This window comes from Cucurbita moschata, unplaced genomic scaffold (genome assembly GCF_002738365.1).
Source record: "Cucurbita moschata cultivar Rifu unplaced genomic scaffold, Cmos_1.0 Cmo_Scf00027, whole genome shotgun sequence".
NCBI lineage: Eukaryota > Viridiplantae > Streptophyta > Magnoliopsida > Cucurbitales > Cucurbitaceae > Cucurbita > Cucurbita moschata.
In genome coordinates, this window is record NW_019268543.1 from 1,059,407 (window position 1) to 1,087,204 (window position 27,798).

Sequence of the window (27,798 nt, forward strand, 5' to 3'; positions counted from 1 at the left end):
TAGGTTTTTTTTTCTTATTTTTAATACATCTAATTAAATTCAACATTCAATGTAATCACAGTCTTAATTCATTTAAAGTTAAGAAAATAGTTTTTAAAATATAATTAAATAATTATTTTTTGAAATTCTAATATTCTCATGCCTTTATGGGATTTTTTTTTTGTAATTTTGAAAAATCTAGAAAACAATGGACAAATTGTTTTAATGAAAAAACTATAGATTATGAGAGTAATAATTAAAATTATATTTTAGTATTAAATATAAATAAATATTTTGGGGGAATTCTCTAATTTTCCAAAGTTGGAGGAGTAAAAGTGAAGATGGAATTTAAAAGGGGATCGCAAAAAAAAAAAGAAAAAAAAAAAGGATTTTGTGTATTTCGGAATCCTTATCCTCCACGTTCGTTGGGACCAGAATTTCTCCTCTTTAATTTCCATTTCTTTTCCAAAATCATTTTCGGCTCTATTTTGACAGCCATTATTTTAAAACCTTTTTTTTTTATGCAAAATAAAAAATTAACTTTTCTATTAATATTTTCAAAAATGTATTTTTTTAACCATAGACAAAATATAGAGAGAAAAAAAAACTTTGTTGTTAATTTTATTTCTTTACTATTTACTCGTATTTTATTTTCAATTTTATGAAAATTAAAATCTTACTAAATTAAAAATCTTGTAAAAAAAAAAAAGAATAATAATGTATTTAGAATAACTTTAAAAAATTTAATAATTTAAATCGGCAATGAATTGATTATAAATAGAAAATCTTCAAAATCCTTAACATGAAAGAAAATATATTTATAATTAATAGGTTTAGTACAACTAAATTTTTTTTGTTATTTAAAGTTTTTTTTATTATTTTTTATGATTGAAATGTGCATTTAAAATATTTATTTATTTTGTATTTTAAATGGCAAGTTGTAAATGTGGGTCAATCTAATCTCATCTCATCTCATCTCATCCTTTTGGCTATGGGGTTGAAGATGCAATACTTTTTTCAATTGGTTCCTTCCTTTTTGTGGAAGCAAAACTCAAATCCATGCTAATATTCTCTATTTTAATTCGTTTAAATGCTTTTATTTTTTATTTTTAAAAAAAATTTATTTTCACCCAGAATCTCTATCATCTTTTCTCGAGAAAGATATCTCTCACTTATAATATATTATATCATGTTTGACAACAAATTTTCACGACACTCTCAATTTCAAAAAATTAACAACGAATTTGATGCATTTATTTGTTTTAATATATTGTTAATATTTTATTTATCAATATGTTGATACAATATCAAAACTATATCCTATAGTTTCGATGACATTTTGAAATATAATCTTCAAGTTGGCTTGATTCCATACCAAAAAGATATATATAGATGAATAGATATATGAAAAATCTTTATTATCCCTTATAAAATAAAAATGTTTTATCTAAAATCATAATAGGTATTATTTAAATAAATTTAATTTTTTAAAAAATAAATTATTTTTCAGTCTATACATCATTAAACATTATTTAATTTAAAGAAGGATCTCGCAGATTTTGATTCATACATAAGTTAAGTCTTAAATAATTTTACTAAAATTCATAAATTAAAATAAAACTCTAGCTAAGGTTGTTTTTCTTTCAATTTTTCTCAATTGTGTGTGTGTATATATATATATATATATTTTTTTTTTTTTTTAATTTATTTATTAGTAAATTATATTAAAATTATTTTACCTCAGTTATTCATTTTATAAGTAAAAAAAAAAAAAAAAGAATGGCAATAAATTTTTATTTGTAATAGAAAATTTAGAACAAAAATGAACAATTACCAAATAATTACTTTTATGAATGTAAAGGAAATTACAAATACAAATTTTTTCTGAAAGAAAGCAAGTGCGACTATGTACATACACTGCTAACAAATCAGTGGGGGAAGGAAGCCCAATTCCCACTCTTCTCTTTAGAGGAATTTATGAACACACACACAAGGTTTTTATTATCACAAACAGATGATCCCAAATTCATGGGGCATAAAATCTTCACTCGGCCTGTAGTATTTATCTGGGGAGTATAAGCTCAAGTTCGTCACTTGGCTGCTGTAAAGGCATGCAAATCTTTCTACTTGATGAGCAAATCTCGAGTTTTGATATCCAGTTTTCATCAGCTGTCCCCAAACTCCATGGAACTGCCATTTATTTCAAGAGAATGAACCTTTTTCTTTAAGTTTCTTGCAAATTTTGAACCATAATACCTGTAATACCTGTCGGTGACATTCCCGGAGCGCGTCTTGATGACTCAGCCGCACTCGTTCACGTTCACCCTGTAAAACAAAACCAGTGAAGCTTCATTTTCATGTAGAATGATGATGATAATATTTCGTATTCATTTTAATATCACTCGTTCGTGTTCGCGTTGAATTATGATGATTATGAGCATCACCTCTAGCTGATGTAGTTCACCAGATAATCTGTCCTTCTCATCAGCCTCAACGTCTTCAAACCTATACCAAGAATTATTACTTTTGTCTCAGTGAAACCGACATCGCTGTTCTTAACGTGTCGACAAAAGACGGAGAGAGACTGGAATAGAACAAATTAAGGAAAAAGTCCAGAAAGAGTACGTACTTGAGAGACCACTTCAAATGATGTATTTTGTCTTCAATAACGTTCCGCTCGTTTCTTAGTTCCTGAAGTTCCTGCACAATGTTCACTTTAACATTACATCAAGGGATTCATGAGTTGATCAGATATATAATCTTGCATAGTTTGAGAAAGAACGAAGTCGAAAACCTTGCGGGTCTTCCTCAACTCCCATAAGAGCTCGACCTCCCTTTCGAGCTCTGGAACGACAAGCATAGTCCTCCATCCTGCCAAATCGCCGAGCAATAAATGACAGATGATTATAATAGAATACTCACAAGGGAATGACAAACGAGGGAAAAACGTGGCGTATACCGAGAGCCTTTTTGCTTCGTAATATATCTCCATAGATGTGATCTCCAACATAGAGAACCTTAAAAGAATAGAAAAGGGGGCACAAATTAGAGGTGAAGTACCAAGATTAAGAATACAAATGCGATAAAACGAAATAGTGATGTTTGAAAACCGTCGAAAATCGACTTATTATGCAAACTATTCACTATTTTTATTCTTTGTTCCTATTTTTATTCCAAGCCCTCTACTAGATAAAATAAGAGTTCACCTGTGAGCTTGATTCAATGGACAGAAGTTTATGCAGATGCCTGACATTGCCTCCCTGACAGAATGAATGTTAAAGGCAATCTAAGTATCATATTGGAAGGATAAGGATTCAACTTAACAGAAGATTTCAGCCCAAACCTGAAAAACTCGACAGGATTTAGCTAACTTCGTCGGTGACAATGCTAGGGATGCACCTCCCACCTTCATCGATGAATTAAGGTCAACTTAAAGCCATAAACAAAATGCATTTGATGGTACCGTAGCATGCTTTACACAGCTAACCTGGGGCATGGGCGAGCCATTATCAGTATTAAGTAGCATTCCTGACTTTGCATCGACCTCAAATAGATTAGCACGGTTATCGTCATGGAAAAAGCCTGGTTTAGCACTGTTTTTACAGATAATGTTATAACAAAAACCATGAAACAGAAAACAACAATGAACAAGCTTCAAGGAAAAACATGTCAAGATTCGAATTCCAATGAGTTTGAATCGAACTAGTTAACCTGCCAGTGATAACAACATCGAAATACTGAAGCCAATCAAAATTCAACTTCTGATCACCATCTGGTACAGAAGAATTACAAAGGAAGTTCATCACAACGTTTGTATAGTCCCATAAGCTGCAATCAGTGTTGATCATCACATAAGCCCATAGGAACCATATATGCCCTGACAAAAGTAATATTTATGAAGCTAATATACCTGTTTGTCACCAAGAAAGTAGAGCGGCCCGAATCTCTGAGCATTTTAAGCATGGGCAAAATCGACGTATCCACGTTGATATACCTAAGAAGGCAATGCCCAAAGTGGGGGAAGAAAAGAAGTCAGTTCAAGATTTACAAGAAGCAAATCAGCATTACAGATACCAAGTCAATCTGCAAAACCAATTATTTAATCACTAAAGAACATCTCGCTACGAGATTTAACCTTTCCATCCTCACCTTTCGGGATCTTTTGCGACCATTTGCTTTAAGGTTCCATCGCGGTGACACAAATCTACTGCAGCTCTTACATCTTTATATATTCGAGCATAACTGGAAGAACAAAATGAGAAACAATATAGAGCAACTAAACAGATCAAAATCAAGATAATACCACAAGACACATTTCTCTTCAAGTCCGATGATAATTTAATTGGTTGTAACAAAATGCATAACAGGTCTCTCATATAGTAAAGAATTCATTGAATTCACCAAATACAATCTACCTACTCGATATCTTCTGGAACTTTGTCTGGATTATTATCCTTGAAGTCGACAAGTTGAGCGAACAAGTAGGCTTCAGCTAGTGAAAAAAGGGTATCAACGAGAGCATAGTCAGGTTCATCGAAAGAATCCCGTACTAGAGTGTTTCCATAGGTCTCGACCTTATCATCCTTGGACAACTCTTTGAAACCATGGTAGGCCACTTTGACATACTTGTGCCTGTCCATCTGTACACAGACATTACGTCAATCATTCGAGTCGTTACAAGTCAATTGAAATTATGTGCATAAGAAAATAAAATTAAGTTAAGGAGAAATTAATGGGAAAAGATAAAAGAGTAGAGTTACCTTCAATATATTGCCTCTCTTTTTATCAAGAACCAAACCTCTGACCATGTATTTCCAATCAAACGACCAACTCAGCAACTGTACACGGTCAAACATTCTTAATCAACGAACAAATAACGCTACATCTCTTCTTCTTCGTTTTTTTTTTTTATTGTATTAAAGTAAAGATGTAAACTTAGCATTCAAGATTTATTATCCTTAATAAAAAGGGTTTTAACAAAATATAGAAAAGAACAAACCTCTTCAGAATATCCCAAATCATAAACCAGTTTTCTTATTGTGCCTGCATATGCGAGGGACTCAAAAGTTTCTGCCTTGTATTGAGCCAACGTGTAATCCATGTCAAACCCAACGGCAACAATGTTCTTCATATTCAAAGATCTATTGCAAAAAATCTGCTTTCCAATGTCAATTTTGCACTCTACTGATGATGACCATATGCGCGGGTCATCCTCGACATGGTTAACATCAAAAGAATGTGTTCTCTTGTCCATCATGACAGTCCCAAGGTTCTCACCCATGGCATCAATAGAACGCAACCAATTTAATCCTGCCATGGTACCGAGACAAACCCATCAATGAACTCAAAGACGAACATTCAATACCACTCTCTCGTTCCATATAAATTTATAACACTTGCCCTTGAAATAACAATAATACCACTTCCCAAGCACAAATATTATCTGGTTATTGGAGGAAAGGTCAAATTCTACTGTTAGTGGAAACGTTTGCTATCTACTTAGTTGCTTATCTATGAACACAAATGTGAGCTCCCAATTTCCTCCCTCTACAATTGATCGCCATCTCTAATGGCATTTAGAAGGAATTGTTGCACAGAAAAAAAAAAAAAAAAAAAAAACAGAGAAGCAGAAGGTTCAACAACACAAGAATTAAGTGTGCTTCAGCAATTCACGCCTAAAGGAAGCAAGATGATCGTGTTCTCGATGCCATTTCTAAGGGAGAGGTAAACACATTCTAAAAAAAATTCAGAAGTTGAAATAACAAACCTTCTGATAAACCAAGCCAAACCCAAATCCAATCCACACCAAAAATCCAACTCTTTCAAACAAAAAGGAAAGAACCCTTTTAGGGTCTTTAAATATCTCACTCAAGGACACAATTCTTCAATGACAAAATCTTCAAATTTTGCCCCAATAAACAGGAAAACACGTACAAATAAGCATACAATCTTGATACATACATAAACAAAAACAAATAGACAGGAACACCGGGACATACATGTGAGAGGAAAAGGCAAATTGAGCAACGAACCCGAATCAGAATCGAGCTAAATCCTCAAAAGGTACACTAAAACGTTAATTACAACCGAGCAACGTATGGAAATGAAGGTTGAGAAGATAGAACAGGGAACGCAGAAATTATTAAAGGGGGAGTTAATAACACGTTTGAATTGACCCTATTTTGGTAGAGTTGTAAATGCACCACAGACGTCAAACCCAACATTAAATATAGGAAAGAAAAGAAGAAGAAAAAGAAGACGAACCTAAGGTATGAATCCCTTTGGGTTTGCGGATAAAGCAATTGGGATTTCCGAGAAAATTTGAGGAGGAAAAAGGGTATGCGAAGTCGAGCGAGAACAAGGAGAGGCAAAGAGAAACCTGTCTCCTGGGAATTCGCATAGTGGGAATTTAAATAGGCATTTAAGGGGAGGGAGAGTTAAAAATGAAGGGAGAAAAATATAGAAAAAGGAGAAGAGAGAATCAGATTCCGAAATGGACGCGACAGATGTTGGATTAGGAGCTGTCGCATTGGGAAATTGAAGCAGAGGGGAGAGAAGGAGAAAGAGAAAGAAAGAGAACAAATCTAAATTCCCAAAACAAATGAAGAGTAGAGGAGATTGAATTCGAACCCAGAATCATAGTTATCACACATAATTTGGGAAAATGGAATCGTAACCCTAATTTTCGATTCCCTATCCACCGGAAATTGGGCGGAGGCCTCGTGGTTTGATCTCTCGTTCCGGTTGCTGAATCTGAATCATCTTCGAACACGGATTGTTTGCACCACGTGGAAAACGCTTATAAGAGAGAGATTGTGGTTCACGATTACTGCTGGATGGGACGGCGGCGATCAGTTTCGCCGATGAACAATAGAAGGCGAAGATTCAACCTCCATTTATTATTATTTTTTTTTAATTTATTTATTTTCCCCTCTTTTCCTCGCCTTCGCAACGGGAAACTGTCCATTGCAGAAATCTGGCGGGTAAATTTCTTTTATTTTCTTTTATTTTCTTTCTCTCCAACCGTCTTCCTTTTTTCTTTAACAATTTTAAGTCAAATTTCAAGGCTTAATTTAATTTATAAATATTTTTTCACTCTCTATTTAAATTTAGTTTTAATTCATTCTCTCATTTAAATTTATTTATTTATTTCAATATTCACTTATTCTCGAATATTTTTTTATATATTAGAAGATAAGGATACATTCGAAGTATATTAAAATGAATCTACGACTTTTATTTTAAATCATTCCAATTAAAAATATTTTATGCTCGTTTATACCAACTCAAATTCCTATTCTTTTAATTTTATTCTTCAGTATAAAAAATTTACACGAGTATTCTTGTAATTATAACATCATTTTATATTTTTATAATAAAATTTTCGTGGAAATATATGAACCAAAAAATACATAGTGATCGTTTCCTAATTTGGTACTTAATTTTTTTTTTTTAAGAATACTTCTCTAAAATAATTAGACCCACCCTAACACGGTGGGACGGCGAGCAGAGGAAAGATTCCCACCTTCCAAATTAAAATAACCAAAATAAATAAATAAATAAACAAATAAATGCTGCGATTTCAAGAACCTAAGTTATATTAATAAACTATACACGTTTTTCGTTTATACTTTAAAATAATAAAAATATTATATCATAATATTCCAAAATAAGATATATTTATTCCAAAAGGAAAGGAATATTATTAAATTAATTCTACGATCATTACATTTACAATTAAACGAGTATGTATTTTATAATTCTATATAATTTATATTTTTTAAGCTAAATATTTTTATTTTTAATTTTATCATATAAAAAAATACAATCTTATAAAAAACAAATTCTGCCCATTATATTCTTTAATTTTTTATAATTTTGGTAGGTAACAAAATTATAATCTCTAAGAATATGAATATTTTGAAAATGAAAAGTGATGTGTTGACTAATTATTTCAATAGTCAATTTTATTTAAAAAAATTATTGGTTCGTATTTAATTGTAATTAAGATCAATATTCGGAAAGTATAAAATTTCGAATTTTCTTCTATTATTATTATTTTTTTTTTTTGTAAAATGACCATTATATTCTTTCTTTCGTTTATTTGTCTTCATTTATAGGTTCCTTAGTTTTATTTTTAAAGTTTATGCATATCTTCAACATATTTTCATTTTTTTTTATTTAAAATTAAACTAAAAAAATCTTTTTTTTTACTAAACTAAAATGCTATTTTTTTATTTTTTAAGTCCTATCTTTTCATCTTTTATAATTTTAATCAATTTTCAGAATTAAATACAAAAATTAAACTAAAAAATCTTCGACATATTTAGAAACGTGTTATTTAAAATTGATTAAAAAAAAGTTAATTTTAAATATTTTGACTTTAAAAATGTTATTTAAATAAGTTCATTTTCAATATAACAATAATAAAATAAAAAATAATCGTTTTGTTAATAAACTTTTATTATATATCATAGTGATCACTGTAAAACAATTATGTAAAAAAACTAAAGCTAATTTGTATTATTTTATCATTTTTATTAATAATAATTTACTTTTAATTTTATATTTTAAAAACAAACATGTGGTAATAATATATTTTTAAATTAAAAAATAAGTACAGTAACTAATCAACTATTCGAAATATCTATATTCATTTCAGCTTATTCTAAGTTATTTAGATATATATTAAATATGTTCGAGATACGTCTATTTAGAGCATATAATGCACATGTGCGATCTAGACTAATAAAAAAAATCAAACTAGATCTACTATTTTTAGGTCTATATTTTAATTTTAAAACTACAATAGTTGGTTGTGAAATTTAAATAAAATATGAACACGTGAGTTATTTTATTTATATTATTTTAACTAATAATATATTTTGATTATAAGAGTGACCATTTTAATAATCTACCATGTCATAAAAATGTAATTTATTTATATGTAAATTTGATAATATTCTCCTACAATACTACCCACAAGTATCGCCCTTTTCAATAAAAATATATTAATATTTTAATGCACAACCAAATACAGTTGTAATTAGATTTTTTATTCTCAACTCAAATATATACCATATTTAATATTTTATTATAAGGAGATATTTACCCTATCATTCTTTTAATTTTTTAGTATCTTTATATTCTTGTAATTTATTTGATTATAAATAGAGAACTTTCATCGATCATTTACATAAGAGTGGATTAAGCAAACATTCATTAGACTTATCATAATGTATAAATTTTATATTATTGTTATTATTATTTTGAAATAAAATTGATTAGAAGTAGTGTTAAACTTTTATTTAAAAGAAAAAAAAAAAGGAAAAAAATGGCTGAAATTGGGTGAAAATAAAAAATATCTTTTTAAGATACGTTATCTACTCTATAATAGTTTTTAAAATAGATTCTCTTAGAATCAGATTCTTCTTCCAGTTTATCTATTTAGTATATTTCTTTGAATTCAATTCCTCAATTAATTAGTAGTTTTTTTAAAGTACATTAATAAAATTTATGCTCAATAATTTATAAACGAATAAAGGGTAATAAGTAAAATAATTATTTATTTATTAACCTAAGTTTAATGAGAGATGTCGCACGATTTTGTAGGGACCTATTTTGGATGAACGGATCATCTCTAAAATGGGGGTGGGAGTGAGAAGAATTTTTCCTCATTGAGCCCAACATCAGGGACTCATCCTCATCCCCATCGAGCCCAAGATCGGGGATTGTATTCCTCATCCCTATCTCCATCTCCATCGAGCCCAAGATTAATAATTTTTTTTTTAATATTTTACATGTTCTTACGATTATATTTTCATGATTTTCTACAAATACCCATCATTGTCTTAATCTATTATATTTTATTTTGGCCGATAAATTTAGTTTATGAAACATCATGAGCTCTCGGGCTTGTTATAAATATTTTTATTTATATATTATAATTGTTCAGAGTGAAAGTTCTTATTTCAAACATAATATTATAACAAAAAAAAAAGTTGTGAGACTCGAAGCAATAGTTATAGCAATTCAAATATCTAATAAATAATATATTTTATTGGAACGTTCCAAAGAAAAAGTAAAGACTCAGCTATACAGATTATGAATATAAAAATGAATAATACTATGATATGAAACAAAATGGTGAATTTACGTGTAATTAAATTACACAAAATAAAATAATAAAATCAAATAAAATTAAAAATTCCCTCAGAGATGTCAAGCTTAACGAGGGCGAAACAGAGACTGTGATCGTTAACTATAAAAGCATTATTGTTTGATCGGAAACTCCAGAGTTGGATGTAATCGCCACTTTCCAATGAGTTTTGTTCGGCGAATGAATTCCATCGAGACGCCAAGCAGTAGTTATGGCCGCTCCCAATCTTCCACAATTTCAAGCCAATTACGCTCTCTCTCAACGCCGCATCGATTATCGCCACCTGCATTCCGATCCTCCTCCTCCTCCTCCGATCAACCTCTTCTTGCATCATCAACTCCGCCTCCTCCTCCGTCGCGAAATCGTTCATCAGCTTCTTCGTCGGAATCAACAACCGGCCATGGTTCTTATTCCGATCACTTTCTTGCAATTGCTTCTGCGTCACTAATTGTACGTCGGTGCCTCCCATTGCTTCAATCCTCTGTCGCAGCGCCGCCGGCATCTCCACCGTACTCGAAAACACCATCTCTCTTCGCCTCTTCCTCCTCGGCTCATCATCACAATCTCTGTTCTTCCTCTTGTTCGTATCAAGACCGAACGATGAGATCAGATCCAAAGTCTTGGAAACGACGCCGCTTTGAGCCATCGTTGTTGTTCTTGAGAGACGAAGGCAGCGATGAAATCCAAATCCAAGTCTGGGATCCATTAAATACACAACTCCTTGGTTGTTCTTTCATCTTCCTAATCCTAAACACTTCTTGAAAATATCTTATCTATTTCCAAATTCCGCTTCTTAATCGGAAATGGAATCCAAAGATTGCGTTTTAAATCCTCTGTTTCCTTCAAATGGCGGGAAATACGGGTAAATTTTATAAACCGCCTTATTACAAGAATATTTTATAATTTTATCTTTTTTAAAAATATTTATTATTGCGGGCTATGTTATATTTGAATTTTTTTTTGTAATATTTTAAAGTTTATACATAATTACATTTAATTATCTTTATGTAAATCCCTATTTATTATGAATTAAAGCTTTATCCTAACTTTAAATTTTAAATTTCATTAAATTATATTAAAAAAATAAATATTGTAATTTTATCGAAGATCAATTTTCACTCATTCTTTCTAGTGTATAATTTTTTTAAATTCATTAATTTCAATAAAATAAAATTGGGTAGAAAAACAAATTCAATCGAAAGCAAAAAATAATTTTGCTAAAAATAATGTTATTTTCTTTACATTTTATAAATTATATATATATATTTTTAAAAAATAATATTTGGAGCGATAATTTGTTAATGGTTAAAATTGCAAAAAGTAATTAAACTTCATAAATTTAAGGTTAAGATTTAAATTTTTCTTCAATTTTTAATCTAACTATTAGGAAATTAAAATAAAATAATAAAAATATAAAATTTTAAAAATTATGATGAAATAAAAACTAAATTAAAGAAATGACTTTATAGGAAACTTTTAAAAATATAAAAACTAAAACCAAAATTATCAGTTCATTGCATAATGAGGACAAAAAGGATATTTTTCAAGGAAAAAAAAAATTGGTTCAGTTCAATAATCATAATTCATTACTCGGAAGCATCGCCGTTCTCCGACCATGACAACGATCGGATTCCGCCTTATCTCGGTTCCATCCGCCGTCTCACCACTCTCTCTACTTTCTCATGAACCGAGGGATGATCAAAGCCAAGCGCTACGCCATAACCTTCCGGTTACAACATCTCGCCGAGGTCTCACTATGCTCTCATTTCTCTCTGCGATGCCGTCTCTGTTTCTACCTGCTCCCGCCACTGCTTTCGATATCGGCATTTGTAAGCACAGAACGCAACGTTGTTTCATTAATTGCTTTGTTTTTCTTGTGTTTATTTTTTCTTCCTGGAGCCCTAGTTTTATCGGTTTGCCTGCAGCAGGACCAAAGGATTGGCTGAGGGAGCAGAAGAAGAAGGCCTCCAGGTTCCTCTTGGCTCCAATTGAGGCCTCCAGAGACAGCCTTCACGCAGTTTACCTTATGCTTTGTAAGTCTTTTTCACCGTCTCTTGTTTATCCTTTATCTCTTTGTTTCGGTATTTGCTTACATCGTCTCCGCTTGCAGCCAATGGTTCCGATTACTCAAACAAGGATATGGAGGACGTTCAAAGAATGCTGAAGTCTGCTGCAAGGGATTGCGTTTTGAAGGACAGGAATTCGTTCGTTCAATTCCAAGCGAGCACTGGAGTCGAGGTTCGATCTCCTAACGTTGCTTATGTTTCTCTCTGTATTCGTTTTGAATTCATTGCGTTTGTGAACCAGGATTTATCCAAATATAAAGTACAATTCAAATTATTATTTTAGCATCCTATGTCGCTACTCATAGAATTTGTTGAAGTATAAACTTAATTCACATCGAACAAGGTTAGATATGTTGAAATTTTCTTCCTATATCTTAGCTTGAACGATCTTTGGTCTCGATTTTTTTAATTCTGCAGGTCTGTACATTTCAATTGATTGTGAAAAATGCCGCCTCCTTGCTTGGAAACGAAGATCCTATAAAACTAGAAGCTGAAAGTCGATTAAAAGATCTAGTAAGGTAACCTCCATTTCATTTGCTGGTGCCTGTTATATTATTTCTTCAACTGGATAATGCTTTGATTTTGATAAGTAATCCGTACTTCTTTGGTCGTTTAGTTTTATAAGATAAGCTGCTTTACTTTTATCTGTATAGAGGACGGAACGAATAAAGATTAAATTCGTAAGGGCTCAGATAAAAAAAGTTCCAACAAAGTTGCAGAGCTGTATTATATCTTCTCTTTCAATAATCTAACAGTTATTAGTTTTGTTTCTACTGGTTGTCAATTGTAATCTTTTCTCGCACTTCTGATGCAGCTCGTTCACTTCTCTTAATAGTCTTGCATATGAGACTGATATTCAAGTCAATTCCAACAGGTACGTCCTCATTTGAAGGCTCAAATAAAGTTTATCTTGACAATTACTTGTCTCATCTCAAATCAGGATTTTAATAGAGAAATACAATTACTTAATAATTAGATTATCCAAAATGTCAGATTTCCTTCCACATACTTTATGTGGCTGCTGGCCGCGTGATCCTTTTTTCCAATCTAGGCAGTTGAGTTAGTAGGTTGGCCATTTGCTTTATTACATGACTTGCATAAATCTCAAGACTAATGTGGATTGGTAGAGACGTGAAACTAGATATAGATTCTGTGGGAATTTGTACTTTGGGAGTGCATAATTGACACTCAACACTAGATCTTCCTAGAGGGTAGCAATGCTGTAAGATTGAAGAATCCATGGCACTGATGGAAATGTAGTTTGGTTTCAAGGCCAGTACAGCCGTGGAACTCAGATACAATATTCTCTTGACTTTAACTAAGTGAAGCTCATTCACACTGCTTTATATATTTCATGTTGTCGGGCTCTTTTCCTGTGAATTTAGGCACAAAAAGTTTTGGTAACCTAAACCTCTTTCCTTGTATACTTATTTTCTTTCTTTCTTCCCCTTCTTTTTTCTTTTTATTGCAGACAAAAAGTACTGGATGCAGTAAATGATACCATAGATTCCCTCGACAAATTCGAGAAGGGTATTAAGGATTGTCTTGAAACTTAAGTCCCGTGATTTTGTTTTGTAATTAGATTTTCTTATGTTAAGTCCAAACAAACAACAATTAAATGAAGCCAAAAGCAAAGTTTTTAAGCTCATTCTCTAGCTTCTTTAGTGCTAAATCTAGTGCTTGAAAGTTGAATGCATATGTACCCACCCTATCATATATGTGCTTATGTGTGCGTGTATGTGCATGTTCATATTTAGTTTGGTGGAATTATTATATATCTTGAAAATCTGGGAGTGTAATACGCTATCAAGATATTTATAAGTAAATCCATTCGTTTTGACAGTCATATGTTATCATTATTATACTAACAAAGACAGACATTTCATGTGCTCTCAGAACACCATTTCTCTCTGTTAGCAAGTGATAGTAGCTAACTTTCATCTATTGGGCAGTCCTTGCGATTCTTTTGATGCTTTCAACGTTATCATTTCTTCCTACAGAACCATGGTATATACAAAATTAATATCCAACTCTTAGAGTTTATAACCATTGAAAATCAGGGATAAAATAACTATTTGCCGATGATTTTGCCATTTGGTGATGTAAAAATTTTCACTTGTGGCAAATGATTGAGTTGTTACAAGAGATTCCAGTTAATTATTATAAGTTCAGTTTCCTAGGCTCTTTTCATTGGCATAGTAGACTATTTCGGGAAAGATGTTTGCATAGGTGATTTCTTTTCACATGCATAAGTCTGAACGTTATAGTGGAATGCTTGTAATCTACTTCTTTCAGAATGCACAATTTAGGTTCAAGTTTGTTCTAATTGCATAGTTTACACATGACATACTCGAATTCCACATGTATAGCTACACCTCTGATATGGTATGGTGTAGAAACCTTGGGCAGTATAATACGACATGCTCTCCTTGGAATAGTTGTAATAGGTAGCAGGTAGATATGACGTCTGACATTCATCCAACCTACTCACTCAGAGATTTTCTTACTTGTGGGTTGTCTTTATGGGACGGTTGTAGCTGAGGTGAGCCAGAAGCCTGTACCAAGTACAAGCGGCAGCAAGGTTTTCCATCATCAGGGTGAGTCTGCAATGACCTAGGTAGACTGCGGATTTTATTGAAGAGATTTAATGGATCGTGCATAAGCCCAAAGTGTGCATCCATATCTCCAATCTGTGATAGTGTAGTGTTGGAAAATCCAAGGGACGGAAGTAGATGATCAGGCCAATCGCAGTAGAAATGGAAGACAGAATTTGAAAGAGTGGTTGATGGCTTGTTCATAAAATCTGCTAAGAGGACTGTGTGGGTTATGGTGCATTGGTCAGCTATTGTCTCCAACACTTGCAGCGCCTGGGAATGGGTAAGATAGTAGAGTAATCCTTCTAGAACCCACACTGTATTCTTCTCTGATGCAAAACCAGCTGTTTTAAGCTTTTCAAGCCAGTCATTACTTCTGATATCAGCTGCTACTCTGTTTAACGATTTTGCTTTTTGTTGATGATGATGCCCGTTTGGAGGTTCTATTGCAGCCTTTAGAAGAGTGGCTTTCGCTTGCAACAACTCAGAGAAATCAACTTCAAAAACGTCACTTTCCTTCAAGCAACTTAATCTGTAAGCCCTCGTATCCATTCCTACATTATAAATGCGATCTCTATTATTTGAACTACAAACAGAACTTCAATTGTAGTCTAATATATACTTCCTCCCTTAAAACTCAAATATTTCAGATGCAGCTGCAAATAATTCTCTTTGACTAAGCATACAGTTCCCATTTTGGTAGTTTTGATGGCCTCATTTTTAGTCACTAAATAGGTTGCCGTGGTTATCTATCATTAACTAGCGTTTTAGCCTGCCCTCTCCCCCACTGCAACCCCACCAAAGACGAAAGAGGAAAAAAGAGATAGAGAACGACAAGAAAAATAAAAAGGACTACGCACTTTTCTTAGATATCATTGTGTGAGATTCTAATTTCACTACTTCCCTTATTTTTCAGTTCTAAAATGCCTAGTGCCAACCCTGATTAGGACTCGTTTTGTTTGAAAAGAAAAACAGGGTCGTTATTTGTGCTGTTGGCTATGGCTATCTTCTACTGCTATGGTTGGGACCCTCTTAATGCAGTATGAAGTTTAACTAATTGCAGCTTCTGGGAGTTGAACCAACCTGCACCAAGGAGAACGACCTGTGAATCTCTGCCACTGATGGATGTCAGAGCACCTTCAATTTTTGAATCAAACCAGAGAGTGCGAACAGCAAGAATCACTCCAGAAATCTCTCTTGCATTGTTGCTTCGATCTTTCTTTATTTTCTCATAAAGGTTTCTTAGGCATGCTTCTCCAGCCAGTAACTCTGCCAGTGGATCATGGATCATGTGCTTCCAAAGCGCTCTTCCTGCTGCCATTTGACATGCCGAGCGTTGGAGGTAATCCCATTCAGCCTCAATTCTGGCATGGATTTCACGTACACTGTCTACCAATAACAAATCTGGAAGCTTTAGCTCAGACCATCCTGGGTTGTCTGGCCAACCATTCTCTTTATCAGTCATGCTTCGATTATAAAACGGGCTGTTAGAATTGATAAGAAATAGGGAAGTAGATAATGCGTTCTGTTTTTGTAGGAACAAGGTGTGCGCAAGGAAAAAGAGCAGGATTTTATGGAATGGGATAAGGAAAGAGAGCCACAACAACCAATGCTTAAAAAAAAAGCTCAATTTAATGATAAGGGAGAGTGAGTATATAAGTTCCACGAGTGCGTTAAATCTCGTATTTTTGCTCTCTCTCTCTCTCTATTGTGGATTCTTTTGTGCTGTCTTTCATCAGAAGAGAAGAGGAAGAGGGCTCCACTGAAAAAGACGCGCGATCACATTTGAGTGGCTCATAGCTCGGATATTGAAATTGCCATACTACTTCAGTAATACCAGGTACCTTTGTTTTTATTCATTTACATGGCAAATGTTTTTCTGATTCTGATTCTTCTGCACGTGGCCGTTAATTCTCCATTCCTTTAAGGCCTGTTTGGCTCTCAGAGAGAGATATTTTTCCGTAGTTCTGGCTGAAGGCAAGGTATTGATTGGTTAGTTATTGGGCCATCCTATTTGGGGCGAAGGGATATTGGATATCGCTTAAGATCTTACCTCTCTAGTTTGTATTCGAAGTTGGATAATTAAAACTTTTCAAGTGGAGTATACAAATTTGAATCTCCAGATGGAGAGGAAGCCAGGTGTTTTTTTTTTCTTGAAGTACTTAGTTGGATTAGTTTAGGTTAAATATTGATTTAGATATTTAAATGGTTTTGTTGTTTGTTTTGATCCAACCGATTATTTACCTACATGTGTTTAAGTGTATGTAGTTATTTATTTATTTAAGATTGATTGACAACTTTATTTCACTTGTTAATGTTTAAAAGTATTCTTTAACTTGTAGTTAAATTTTTAAGAGAGAATGATAGATTGTTTTTAGCTGAAGGGCATGGAGCCAAATCAGCAGTTCCCGTAGGATTTGTGAGTCCATCTTCACTCACAAAAGTGTAAGTCCCACTTCATCTGCTATAGAAATGCCCTCCTTTTAAGGCTGGTGTTTCAACAAGCTCAACCGATATACCCTTAAAAATTTGGAAGTTCTCAGCTGTGAGCAAGGTGTTTCTGACCGAATCTCGGGCTATGACAATCATCCTATTCAGTCGACAAGCACTTCATTGGCTGATGTTGTGGAAGTTGTACCCTCTTGGCCATGGCGTTGGTGAGTGGCCGTGAGATTAAAATAGACATTTTCAAAACCGGAACAATATTTAGGCGTTTATTCTCTCTCATAGATAAAGTTACTCTTTCTGCTTAGTTCAGCCGTAATTAACATACACTCACTCTTTCATTTAGGTCGGAGGGAGGTTCAAAACTTTAACTCCACAAATTGTAATTAATAAGATAAAATGTATACAATGCAGAAACTAAAAACTATAAGCATATATTAAATCAATTTTAATGGTCAAATTACATAAACAAAATTATTGGCTAAGATGAGAAAAAACTGAGGAGGAGACACTTTATGGTTTGGGAGAGAGAAAAAAGAGTCCGATGAGAATGGCAGCAGATATGTCCTCTTTCTAACCAATAAATCAGAGAGGAAAAGAGAGAGAGAGGGTTTATCTGAAGGAAAACTGAATTTCTTCAAGAGTTCTACCTTTGGTCTCAGGGACCCAAAGAGTAACAAATAGCACCATGAAACCAGTCACCACCATGTAGATTGTGAATGTTCCTGTCAAACCCAAACCCATGAGAGTTGCCTCATATGATATTCATTAGAGCTTAAACTCATAGATTTATGCTTTCTATTTCTATTTCTATTTGTGAGGGTTCGAGTATTTACACGAGACAACCACCTGATCTTACAAATCTTAGGGGTAGAGTTGTCTTAACCACTATGCTTATTTTGAGCGTTGTTATTACTTTTCACATACGAGTTCGGACGTTAATTCAGTTATTAAAAAGAACTAAGATGTGAACTGTAAATATCAGTGGAGGATCAATTGGCATTGCAAAGTTCTAAGAGAGAGAAACATACCTCCACTGCTCCATCCTAAGAGGAGGTTCGCAGACATGGTGACTCCCCATGCGCTAAACCAGTTGGCTAGTGTTGCTATACTACCAGCAAGACCCTTGATATTCACAGGAAGAATCTGCACCCGAGTTCTACAGATTATTAGCCTCAAACTCATCAGAAATTTGTAACCAACTTCTAAATCAGCATAGATTTACAAACCCCTCTACTTCACCAATTCAAGGTTATTTTATTTTATTTTACAGCAGAAAGAGGAAAAATACGATGAAACGTCGTAAAGGCTTAATCGAGAGACTTCGTGGAAATAGTTCTGTTCTTCAGATTTCGTAACAAGATGCTTGGATTAACACTTCTAATGTTTTGTTTTCATTCCAATTTAGAATCTAGACGAACTAGGACCGAAAACGTTTACAACTCCCAAGCCCTTTTCATAGTCCGACTCCGATCAGCAATTCAACCATAAAAAGGAAACAAGAAGAAAGTTTTTTAGGAAAAAGTAGCACAAGGGGCATACCTCAGACATTATGATCCATGGAATTGCTCCAACACCCAGAGAGAAAGCAACAACCATGGCCTGCACCAAGATATCTCCTATTGACTCACAGGATCAAACTTTTGCTACTAATTTAAACGATGTGTAAACTTGGACATACCACAACCCCGACTACCGATACGATCCCCGCTATACTATACAAACTGGAATCCTCAGAGACAGCATCCTGACATCAATTTTGCAACACAGCAAAGCTTAGATACATGCACTAAGATATTGAGGCTATGAAAGAAACATAAAAAGAACTAGTTTACCTTCACAAAAAATGCCACAGCAACAATCAGAAGGCTAAGAGTCATTCCGCCAGAGGAGATCTGAAATAAAATTATAAGATAATCAACAAAGATGTAGACTAGTAGAAAGAATTAAGAGTAACAACATGAAACTCACAATAAGTAGAAGACGACGTCCTGCGCGGTCAATCACCCATGTTGTAAATGCAGTGGCAACAACCTAAAAAACATGCAAGTCATTGCTGAAAAGCATAGCTCAGATGGTGAAAATCAGTCACTAAGAACATCAATTATAGACTCTACCTGAATAGCGCCAAGCCCAACTGTAGCTGCATTACTTGAGGTTATGCCTGTTTAAAAAAGAGACAGTGAAGAGTCATTTGATGCAACAATAGCATGGAGATTTAAGAGTTAAACTATAGCAACCCAAGTCCACTGCTAGCAGATATTGTCCACTTTGGCTCGTTACGTATCACCATCAACCGCACGATTTGAAAACGCGTCTACCAAGGAGAGATTTCCCCACCCTTATAAGAAATGCTTCGTTCCCCTCTTCACTGATGTGGGATCTCACAATCCACCCCTTGGGGGCCAGCGAATTCGCTGATACACCGCCCAGTGTTTGGTTATGATACCATTTGCAACAATAGATATTGTCCGCTTGGGTCGTATCGCTGTCAGCCTCACAGTTTTAAAACATGTCTACTAGGGAGAGATTTCCACACCCTTATAAGAAATGCCTTGTTCCCCTCTCCATCCAATACGAGATCTCACATGAACCAAGGATTTAATACACACAAGATATATTTACTCACCGGCAGATGCAAAGATGGTACTTGAATAGAACAAAACACCATTAATTCCACTTAGTTGCTGCAGAATAAGTAATCCTATACCAATCTGCATAATGCGAGAGAGCAGTAAAAGTAAGTTCCTGAATTCTACGCATAACATGAAATAAATATACAGAATCTTCAAAATCTCGAGCCAGTACCGACAACGGCAACCAGTATCTTTTTTGTTTCAGATCAGCAAATCTAATAGTTCTTCTTCTGTTGGCTGAAGCTACAGACCTCTGCATCATGTAAGTTGGAAGCAGTTATTTGGATTGATGGTGTGACATAGTTACAGATAGATATACTTTCCATGGTTCTTCATGAACTAGCATGACTCAACCAATTCATTGAATTTATTGTGCATTCACCTTGATTTCATTTACTTCAATAGTAATATCGGTATCAAATCCGCGAAGAACTTGCAAAGATGTTTCAAATTCTTCTGTCATCCCCATCTTTGCCTAAAGGTTGACCAAAAACTATATAAAGAACTGAAAGCATTAAAATTTAGCTTCATCAAGTTGGAGACATTGATGTCATGATTTTTACCAGCCATCTTGGAGATTCTGGGATGAAAAACAATCCAGGTATCAATATTGTACAAGGCAAAGTTCCTGCAAACGAAGTGTGTCGTGATGTTTCATCAATTAATATCTGTAATTTCTGATGTTAAAAAGGAGAGGGAGAAGAAGAAGAAGACGTATAAGGTCACAGCATTGCATTAGAAAACGGTTCAACACAAGATCACACCCTCTATGAACAACTTTCTAACATCACAGAAAACATAACTTGTAACAGTTCAAGCCTACCACTAGTAGATATTGTCCTCTTTGGGCTTTCCCTCGGGTTTTAAAACGTCTGCTAGGGAGAGGTTTCCACACCATTATAAAGAATGTTCCGTTCTCCTTCCCAACCGATGTGGGATCTCACAATCCTCCCCCCTTCGAGGCCCAGCGTTCTCGCTGGCACCCCTCTCCAATCCATGTGGGATCTCACAGATATCATTGATTAACAAACGACAACAAGCACTAACATAGATCCTTCAGTCCTTCAAGATAACTACTTACCCAAAACTGCAAGTATTCTCCATGGAACGAATAGTCCCAGCAGATAAGACAGCAGTATTCCCAAGGTAACAGACAGCTACACCACAAAAAGTTTAAGTAGCTGAGTTGATATATGGTTAAAATTAGACCAATTCGCGGCACAAACACGAAATGTATCCAACCTGATTAACCGAACCGAGACTTCCTCTCAAGTTTTGGGGTGCTATCTCGGCTATATAAACCGGTACCTAGAATGGAACGTAAAGTCCCTTCAGTAAAAAGATAATCTGAGATAACCAAGCTGAAATTAAAGTCACACCGTGTAAGAGATTATCCCCACGCCAAATCCTTCCAACAACCTCCCCATGTATAGGAAAGAAGAATCCTACACAAACAATGAAAATTGGTTATAGATAAAGAGTATGCTTCCAATCTGCATATGAAACAGTGTTCATTCAAACTTACTTTTGCAAATGATATAGCAAGCCACCCTATGATATTGGGAATTGCAGCAATCATTAAGGCCTGAAATTAAGCACATCAAAGCTAGATTTGATACTCCAAACAGAAGAAAAGCTTCAGCAAGAGGAATTAATGAACCAAATGTTACCCCTTTCCGCCCAATATACTCAGCCAACTGACCGCTGGTTATAGCCCCAACCATAGCACCAACATTGCTTAAAGAACCAAATAAAGAGAACTGTTTGGTGAATCAAGTCAGACACGATTGTAGCTCACAAATGTAGAATGAAGAAAGAACAGAGCAGACAACAGACACACCTCCGAGACAGTAAGGTCAAGATCCCGAGTAATTGCAAACTGGGTCGGTGAGGAATACCCTCCCTGCAAAGTTAATACTCACTCTGAATGCTTGTTCATCAGAATCAACAATTTGCAATGAATTTCTAATCAAAATCGAAGTGTTCTTCCCTATCTGATCCTTAAGTTCCATGGAAAAATTCTCACAAAGATTTGGAAAATTAGACAGGACAGGGAGTTACCGTGAAGCCAAACTGGATAGGGCCCAAAGCAACGATAAGAACACAGGCAACAACAGAGATGGAGTTATCACGAATCGCCTGAGACGAACCCATCAGACTGGATTGCCTCGAACCCATTCGATACCAGCTCCCCGTGTGCAGAAAGGGCTTCTTGAGGTCCCTCCCATCTTCACTATCATCCCTGAAACTCATCCCTCTCTCAAACCCCAACTCCAAAAGCCTCTTTGACGAAGATCAACAGCTCCCCAATCTTGCGCGCGAGGTGTTTGTAAAAATGCCACAACGAATTCCAATTATATAGATACTCAAAAAAAACAGTGGATATTTCAATCTGATCATCTCCTTCAATCCTTCTCTCATAAATTAGGCCACAACCAGACAAATTCACCAAAAGCATACAGAAATAGATTATATATAATTTGTGGGCTCGTTCTACTGGGCCATACCTTCTGAGCAGCGTCGTGGCGACTGGTTGGCAATTTGGCGACTTCGGTCGAATCTGAGACTGATATTGTTGTGGAACAGGTTGCGCTGTTAATTATTCGACCGCTTAGCTTTGTAGACTTTAGATTTGAATATACGGACACGTTTCTATGATGCATCCTTACAAAATTCCAGATAATGTCAGTCAGCTCAAATTCAATTTTTTTTTTTTTTTTTGAAAAACATAAATTAAATTTGCAATTTTGAAAGTTTTAAAACCAAATCTAAAAATTTAATGACTTTTTACCTAATTTTGGGATATTACAAAGAAAGGATGATATGAAGGCGGTAGAGTTGTCAAATAAAAACATGGCCCAATTTGGGAACTTTTGGCACAATCATTTAATTAGTTTGGGTTTGTTCATGCTTTAAATTGGGATCATCACAAAAGAAAGAAAGAGACTTGTTATTAACTACCCATGTTCTTTTAGGGTTTTTAAGATCGATTTTGTTTGGATTGCTAAGTTTCTCCACCAGCATGTTATAGAGCTCTTGATTCCACTCATAAAGTTGCTGCATGGCTGTCATGACCAAAGCCTTTCCGAGCTTGCATTGTCTTATCCCGTCTATTTCGTGCGTCTATGGTTCCGTTTTGGGTAGACTAGTTCTGGTCCCTAGATAAGAGGTATAGAGTTCTAAGTGAAGACAGAATTACTATTGATCACTGCAAAGTTGCTGCATGGCTGTCATGATGAAACATCGAAAGTCTTTTCGAGCATGTATTGTCTTATTCCGTCTATTAGGTGCGTCCACGGTTCCATTTTGGACAGACTAATTCCAGTCCCAGGTAGGAGACGTAAAGTTTCTAAGTGAAGACAAATGGGCTGACCACACAAGTCAAGCGAGAAGGAGTTGTTGCCTTGCACAAGTCAAAATAACAGCCCAAGGCTATCGTTAATAAATATTATCCGCTTTGACCCGTTACGTATCACCATCAACCTTGCGATTGTAAAACGCGTCTACGAAGGAGAGGTTTCCACGCCCTTATAAGGAATATTTGTTCCCCTCTCCAACCGATATTGAATGATAAATTTTAAAGTAGAGAGACTAAATTGTTATGATATTGAAAGTACAATAATGAAATGATTACAAGTTAAAACTAAGTCATTACTTTCTCGACCATCTAGCCCTTCTTACTCTCGACGGGTCATACAATTTAGGGTTGGGTCGGACAACTTTGTGACGATATCGAACTTGTTGAACATAAGATGATACGTCACCCAATAAGAGGATAATATGGCTGTTTTCATTTGTCAGATTGGGGGGGAGATCGGTAGGGTTTGCTTCTTCTTCATCTTAGTTATTATCACAAACCAGATTCTGAAAACACATAATTTTATAATGTTCTCTTCTATTTCCTATGGCGTCTGTTTGTAGTTGGCACCTTTTATTTCAATATCACATATTCTTATGGTATATCCCTTTATACTCCTTCCCTTCTCTTCCTTATCCTCAATAATTTATTCAATATTAACCCTTTCTTTTTCTATTTTATTTTAATAAATTTCGATGCTTAACGCTGTTGAAACAATCATGTGTAATAACAGCTCAACCCCATCGCTACCCGATATTGTCTGCTTTAGTCCATTATGTATCGCTGACAGCCTCTGTTAAATAGAGGTTTTTCAGATTAAATAAACATTTTTAATAGTATGAAAATAACATTGGTGCCCTTTTAGACGATCCAAAAGTTGAAAAGTAATTATTCTAATTTAGACAAAATAGAGGGACTAACCAGCAATTTACCTACTCTTTTTTAAGTATAAGTAGGGCCAATATGCGGCAAATCAGTTTCAAAGAAAAGAGAAAGGAGATAATGTCGTACGAGAATTTTGATCCCATATTCCCGGACCAGCCGGTGGTTGACTTGTATCTTCCGGTTTGGGCGAGCCTTCCGGCGTTCCGGTCGAAGCCGGCGTTCATCTGGTCGGAAGACGGAACCGCCGACGTCCTGAATGAAGGCTCATTTCTAACTTACGGACAACTTCACGACTCCGTTCAGTTCATCTCCGACGAGTTGATCCGCCAGGTACGGCGGCGCGACACGGTAGTTATATTATGCTCGCCAGGGCTCGACCTTGTCCAGCTCATCTATGGCTGTCAAAGAGCTGGCCTTGTGAGTGTCCCAATCAGCCCGCCCGACCCTCGTTTTGAGAATGAAAATTGTCACCATCTTGCAAGAGCCCTCTCCCAGACTAAGCCCCGCGCCGCCATAGCTCACCAAGCTTACATCGCTAGCGTGTTCCGGTATGTTTTGAACTATCCGTAAGAATATTTGCTGAAACTATCACAAACCATCAATTATATAATAGAAATTATAGTGAAATTATCTATTTATAATCGTTATAAATTATTTAAAAAAATAGAAATTAAATAATCAAATAAATTACCAAAATGAAAGTAGAGTGAAATTGTCTATTTATAATCGTTATAAATTATTAAAAAAATATAAATTATATAATCAAATAAATTACAAAAAAAATTAAATAAATTACCAAAAAAGGACATATAGTAAATATATGTAAATATTTAATAAATGATCAAATATGATACTTATAATAAATTATGATACCTGTGATAAATTATAATAGAATGCTAAATATTATACAATATATATATCGGTAATAAAATATCAAATATAATATATATAGGAGTAAAAATGTAAAATATCCTTAACTATATCGGACAAATTAGATATTTGTCTGTAATAAAAAGTCATATATAATATATATATAATTTTTTTTCATATATTTGCTTATAATAAAGAATCGAATATAATATATGTATATTCAAAAATAAAATATAGTTAAATCTATTATTTATTATTGTATAGATACCTCTCTTTGTCCCCGACAGACGGGAAGTTGGCATTGTTATTGCAGAGCGTGCAATGGATATCAATGGAGACTTTAAGAACTTGCACGGCGGCGGAGGCCGATCAAGTGGTTTCAGTAATTTCTAGTAAAGATCAGCCCTTCTTTTATCACTCCAATTCTTCATACTACGGCTGTAAGCCGGAGGAGCCTTATCTAATCCAATACACCTCAGGAGCCACCGGAATTCCAAAGCCGGTGGTGGTTACAGCCGGCGCCGCTGCCCACAACGTCCGAGCGGCGAGAAAGGCCTACGACTTAAACCCAAACGACGTCATCGTCTCATGGCTCCCACAGTACCACGACTGTGGCCTCATGTTCCTTCTCTTAACCGTCGTCAGTGGCGCTACGTGCGTGCTAACCTCACCTATCTCCTTCGTCACCCGCCCAATCACATGGCTCCACCTCATCACTACCTTCAAAGCCACGTGTACTCCCGTACCGTCTTTCACTCTCCCACTCGTCCTCAAGCGGGTGAAGGAAGAAACTCCTCCGTGTGGGGGTTTGGATTTGTGCAGTTTGAGGAATTTGATTTTGATTAATGAACCGGTTTACCGGTCGGGAGTCGAGGAGTTTGTGGATGTGTTTAAGGCGGTCGGGTTGAACCCGGGTTGCGTTTCGCCTTCGTACGGTTTGGCGGAGAATTGCACTTTTGTTTCCACGGCGTGGAGTGGCGGAGAAGGAGGCCGGCGGCGGTGGTTCCCGGCGATGCCGAGTTACCGGAAGTTGTTGCCTAGTGCAAGGCTGATGGATGAATCGTCATCGGAGATTGAGGTGGTGGTTGTTAACGGCGAGACAGGGGAGATAGTCGAAGACGGCGTTGAAGGAGAGATTTGGATCTCGTCGCCGAGTAATGCCTCAGGTTACCTCGGCCATCCATCGCTAACCAGAGACACATTCCACTGCAAACTCAGCAACAAATCAAGCCATAAATTCGTCCGTACCGGCGACAGAGGAGTAATCAAAGGCACAGATCGGTTCCTCTTCGTGATCGGACGGTGCTCAGACGTCATTACACTCACCAACAACCAAGAAATCCATCCTCATTACATCGAATCCATAGCTTACAACAATTGCTCCTCCTATCTCCGAGGCGGCTGCCTCGCCGCCATCAAGATATCCGATACGATCGCCGTCGTGGCCGAAATGCAGAGACAGGACAAAAACGACGCGGAATCGCTGAGGAAAATCTGCGAAGGGATTAGAAAAGCGGCGTTAATTGAAGAGGGAATTGAGTTAGGGCTTGTGGTTCTGGTGAAAAGGGGAAACGTCCCTAAAACGACGTCGGGGAAGGTAAAGAGATGGGCGGCGAAGGAGAAGCTGGCCGGCGGCGGAATGAGCGTGTTAATGGCCGTCAAATTTGGAAAAACTTGCGGCGTTACGAAGGATTTAGAGACAAATCGTCCCCTTCTGCTCTCGCTTCTTTAATTTTCCTAATCACTCCTCGTGTGATTAATATAAATAAATAAATAAATAAGGCTCTTTGTTTTTCTTAGGCCCATTGGAAATAGCCCGATGTCGTTTATGGGCCCATCATAACAATTGGGCCTAATTTTCCAAAGTCGAATAAAGCCCAACAAATACAAGTGTGGAGTTAAAATATTAGAAATTAAAATTTTTTAAAAGTGATTAATGATATAGCACGAGCAATATTACAAGCATCAATGAGTGATTATGAAGATTAAGATTAATCAATATTAAGCTAATCATTGGTTGTTGTGATTATAATTTAAATTAATAATCAATTATTTGAATCATGATTGTATTAAAAAGTGAAAGTTAAAGCTAAATTAATAATAATAAAAAAAAAAATTATCGACCACCCAATCATATAAACTTCAAATCAAGCATGTCTGACTTAAAAAAATTTATATAGACGACCTACCTGTATAGGTGGCACAGTTGCAACACATACAGAGCTGAATCCAAATTTGGGTTGAAATTAAAATAATAATAATAAAACAGTAAGAGTATCAAAGCAAAAACGTGGAAAGAGACACAAATAAAAGGCATCGATTGCATCACACAAAGGTGAAAGACATTGGTTGAGGTAAGCGTGCTGCTCCAATCCCGGTTCCTCCTAATTTTAAATTTTATTAGTTATATATATATATATATATATATATTTTTTAATTTTATTGTTAAATGATTAATGAAAAAGATAGAACGTCACGTAATAATCATGATAAGTTAAGATATTTAAGCGTTATTTTGTAATTTCATGCATGGTTTGGTTTGAATATTATGGGACCACTATAATATACCAACAAATGGAACGAGGTCACCTACACAACAACAAAACAAATAAATTAAATAACATCATATAATAATTATTCCAACCAAAATAATTTGTAAATAAATAATAATAATAAAGTAAAAAAAAAAATTACAATATTGTTAATTCTGGTGGTGGAGACTTGAGAGGATAATATAGAGTTTTTTTTTTTTTTTTTTTTTTTTTTTTTTTTTTTTTTTTTTTTTTTTTTTTTTTTTTTTTTTTTT

General features: G+C 34.9%; 6 protein-coding genes and 2 long non-coding RNA genes across 17 annotated transcripts; 4 read left to right on the plus strand and 4 right to left on the minus strand.

The window, feature by feature from the left end:
* Positions 1-1,803: 1,803 nt before the first annotated feature.
* Positions 1,804-6,884, minus strand: LOC111462821 (cytosolic purine 5'-nucleotidase). Of its 6 annotated transcripts, XM_023106578.1 has the most exons (17): positions 6,244-6,884; positions 4,979-5,289; positions 4,740-4,817; positions 4,399-4,619; positions 4,129-4,221; positions 3,890-3,973; positions 3,691-3,807; positions 3,467-3,572; positions 3,323-3,385; positions 3,186-3,239; positions 2,939-2,996; positions 2,774-2,850; positions 2,609-2,679; positions 2,424-2,484; positions 2,236-2,304; positions 1,954-2,169; positions 1,804-1,923 (listed from the first exon to the last, which is right to left on the minus strand). In XM_023106578.1, the coding sequence occupies exons 1-16, from the start codon at positions 6,377-6,379 to the stop codon at positions 1,984-1,986; spliced, it is 1,785 nt and encodes a 594-aa protein (XP_022962346.1). In that variant the 5' UTR covers positions 6,380-6,884; the 3' UTR covers positions 1,804-1,923; positions 1,954-1,983. The 6 variants fall into 6 exon arrangements, with proteins under 6 accessions (XP_022962346.1, XP_022962344.1, XP_022962349.1 ...); XM_023106576.1 differs by having other exon boundaries at positions 1,804-2,169; XM_023106581.1 differs by having other exon boundaries at positions 1,804-2,169; positions 5,979-6,884.
* Positions 6,885-10,169: 3,285 nt separating this feature from the next.
* LOC111462959 (B3 domain-containing protein At1g05920-like) lies at positions 10,170-10,784 on the minus strand. The gene has a single exon (XM_023106794.1). It carries the CDS (start codon positions 10,782-10,784, stop codon positions 10,170-10,172), a length of 615 nt encoding a protein of 204 aa, XP_022962562.1.
* A 909-nt stretch (positions 10,785-11,693) lies between these two features.
* On the plus strand, positions 11,694-14,802 carry LOC111462505. Of its 2 annotated transcripts, none has more exons than XM_023106099.1 (6): positions 11,694-11,967; positions 12,064-12,171; positions 12,249-12,376; positions 12,622-12,722; positions 13,019-13,078; positions 14,742-14,802. In XM_023106099.1, exons 1-6 carry the CDS (start codon positions 11,754-11,756, stop codon positions 14,743-14,745), a joined length of 615 nt encoding a protein of 204 aa, XP_022961867.1. In that variant the 5' UTR covers positions 11,694-11,753; the 3' UTR covers positions 14,746-14,802. The 2 variants fall into 2 exon arrangements, with proteins under 2 accessions (XP_022961867.1, XP_022961866.1); XM_023106098.1 differs by lacking the exon at positions 14,742-14,802 and adding an exon at positions 13,676-13,900 and having other exon boundaries at positions 11,695-11,967.
* LOC111462501 (putative S-adenosyl-L-methionine-dependent methyltransferase Mb1758c) lies at positions 14,477-16,336 on the minus strand. Its single transcript, XM_023106093.1, has 2 exons — positions 15,882-16,336; positions 14,477-15,352 (listed from the first exon to the last, which is right to left on the minus strand). Exons 1-2 carry the CDS (start codon positions 16,261-16,263, stop codon positions 14,688-14,690), a joined length of 1,047 nt encoding a protein of 348 aa, XP_022961861.1. The 5' UTR covers positions 16,264-16,336; the 3' UTR covers positions 14,477-14,687.
* Positions 14,963-15,900, plus strand: LOC111462514. 3 transcript variants are annotated; one of them, XR_002713757.1, is made up of 4 exons: positions 14,963-15,081; positions 15,251-15,332; positions 15,534-15,677; positions 15,766-15,887. It is a non-coding gene; the product is annotated as an uncharacterized LOC111462514 (long non-coding RNA). The 3 variants fall into 3 exon arrangements; XR_002713759.1 differs by having other exon boundaries at positions 15,774-15,887; XR_002713758.1 differs by lacking the exon at positions 15,534-15,677 and having other exon boundaries at positions 15,766-15,900.
* LOC111462512 lies at positions 16,020-16,562 on the plus strand. Its single transcript, XR_002713754.1, has 3 exons — positions 16,020-16,140; positions 16,336-16,445; positions 16,538-16,562. It is a non-coding gene; the product is annotated as an uncharacterized LOC111462512 (long non-coding RNA).
* A 1,095-nt stretch (positions 16,563-17,657) lies between these two features.
* LOC111462497 (sugar transporter ERD6-like 6) lies at positions 17,658-22,526 on the minus strand. 2 transcript variants are annotated; one of them, XM_023106089.1, is made up of 19 exons: positions 22,387-22,526; positions 21,941-22,190; positions 21,720-21,782; positions 21,550-21,639; positions 21,405-21,464; positions 21,259-21,324; positions 21,122-21,187; positions 20,961-21,036; positions 20,443-20,507; positions 20,262-20,354; positions 20,052-20,132; positions 19,873-19,957; positions 19,361-19,407; positions 19,215-19,277; positions 19,079-19,138; positions 18,925-18,990; positions 18,786-18,845; positions 18,275-18,389; positions 17,658-17,968 (listed from the first exon to the last, which is right to left on the minus strand). In XM_023106089.1, the coding sequence occupies exons 2-19, from the start codon at positions 22,130-22,132 to the stop codon at positions 17,856-17,858; spliced, it is 1,461 nt and encodes a 486-aa protein (XP_022961857.1). In that variant the 5' UTR covers positions 22,133-22,190; positions 22,387-22,526; the 3' UTR covers positions 17,658-17,855. The 2 variants fall into 2 exon arrangements, with proteins under 2 accessions (XP_022961857.1, XP_022961856.1); XM_023106088.1 differs by having other exon boundaries at positions 21,941-22,244.
* A 1,674-nt stretch (positions 22,527-24,200) lies between these two features.
* Positions 24,201-26,724, plus strand: LOC111462961 (putative fatty-acid--CoA ligase fadD21). Its single transcript, XM_023106795.1, has 2 exons — positions 24,201-24,670; positions 25,257-26,724. Exons 1-2 carry the CDS (start codon positions 24,201-24,203, stop codon positions 26,722-26,724), a joined length of 1,938 nt encoding a protein of 645 aa, XP_022962563.1.
* The last annotated feature ends 1,074 nt before the right edge of the window (positions 26,725-27,798 follow it).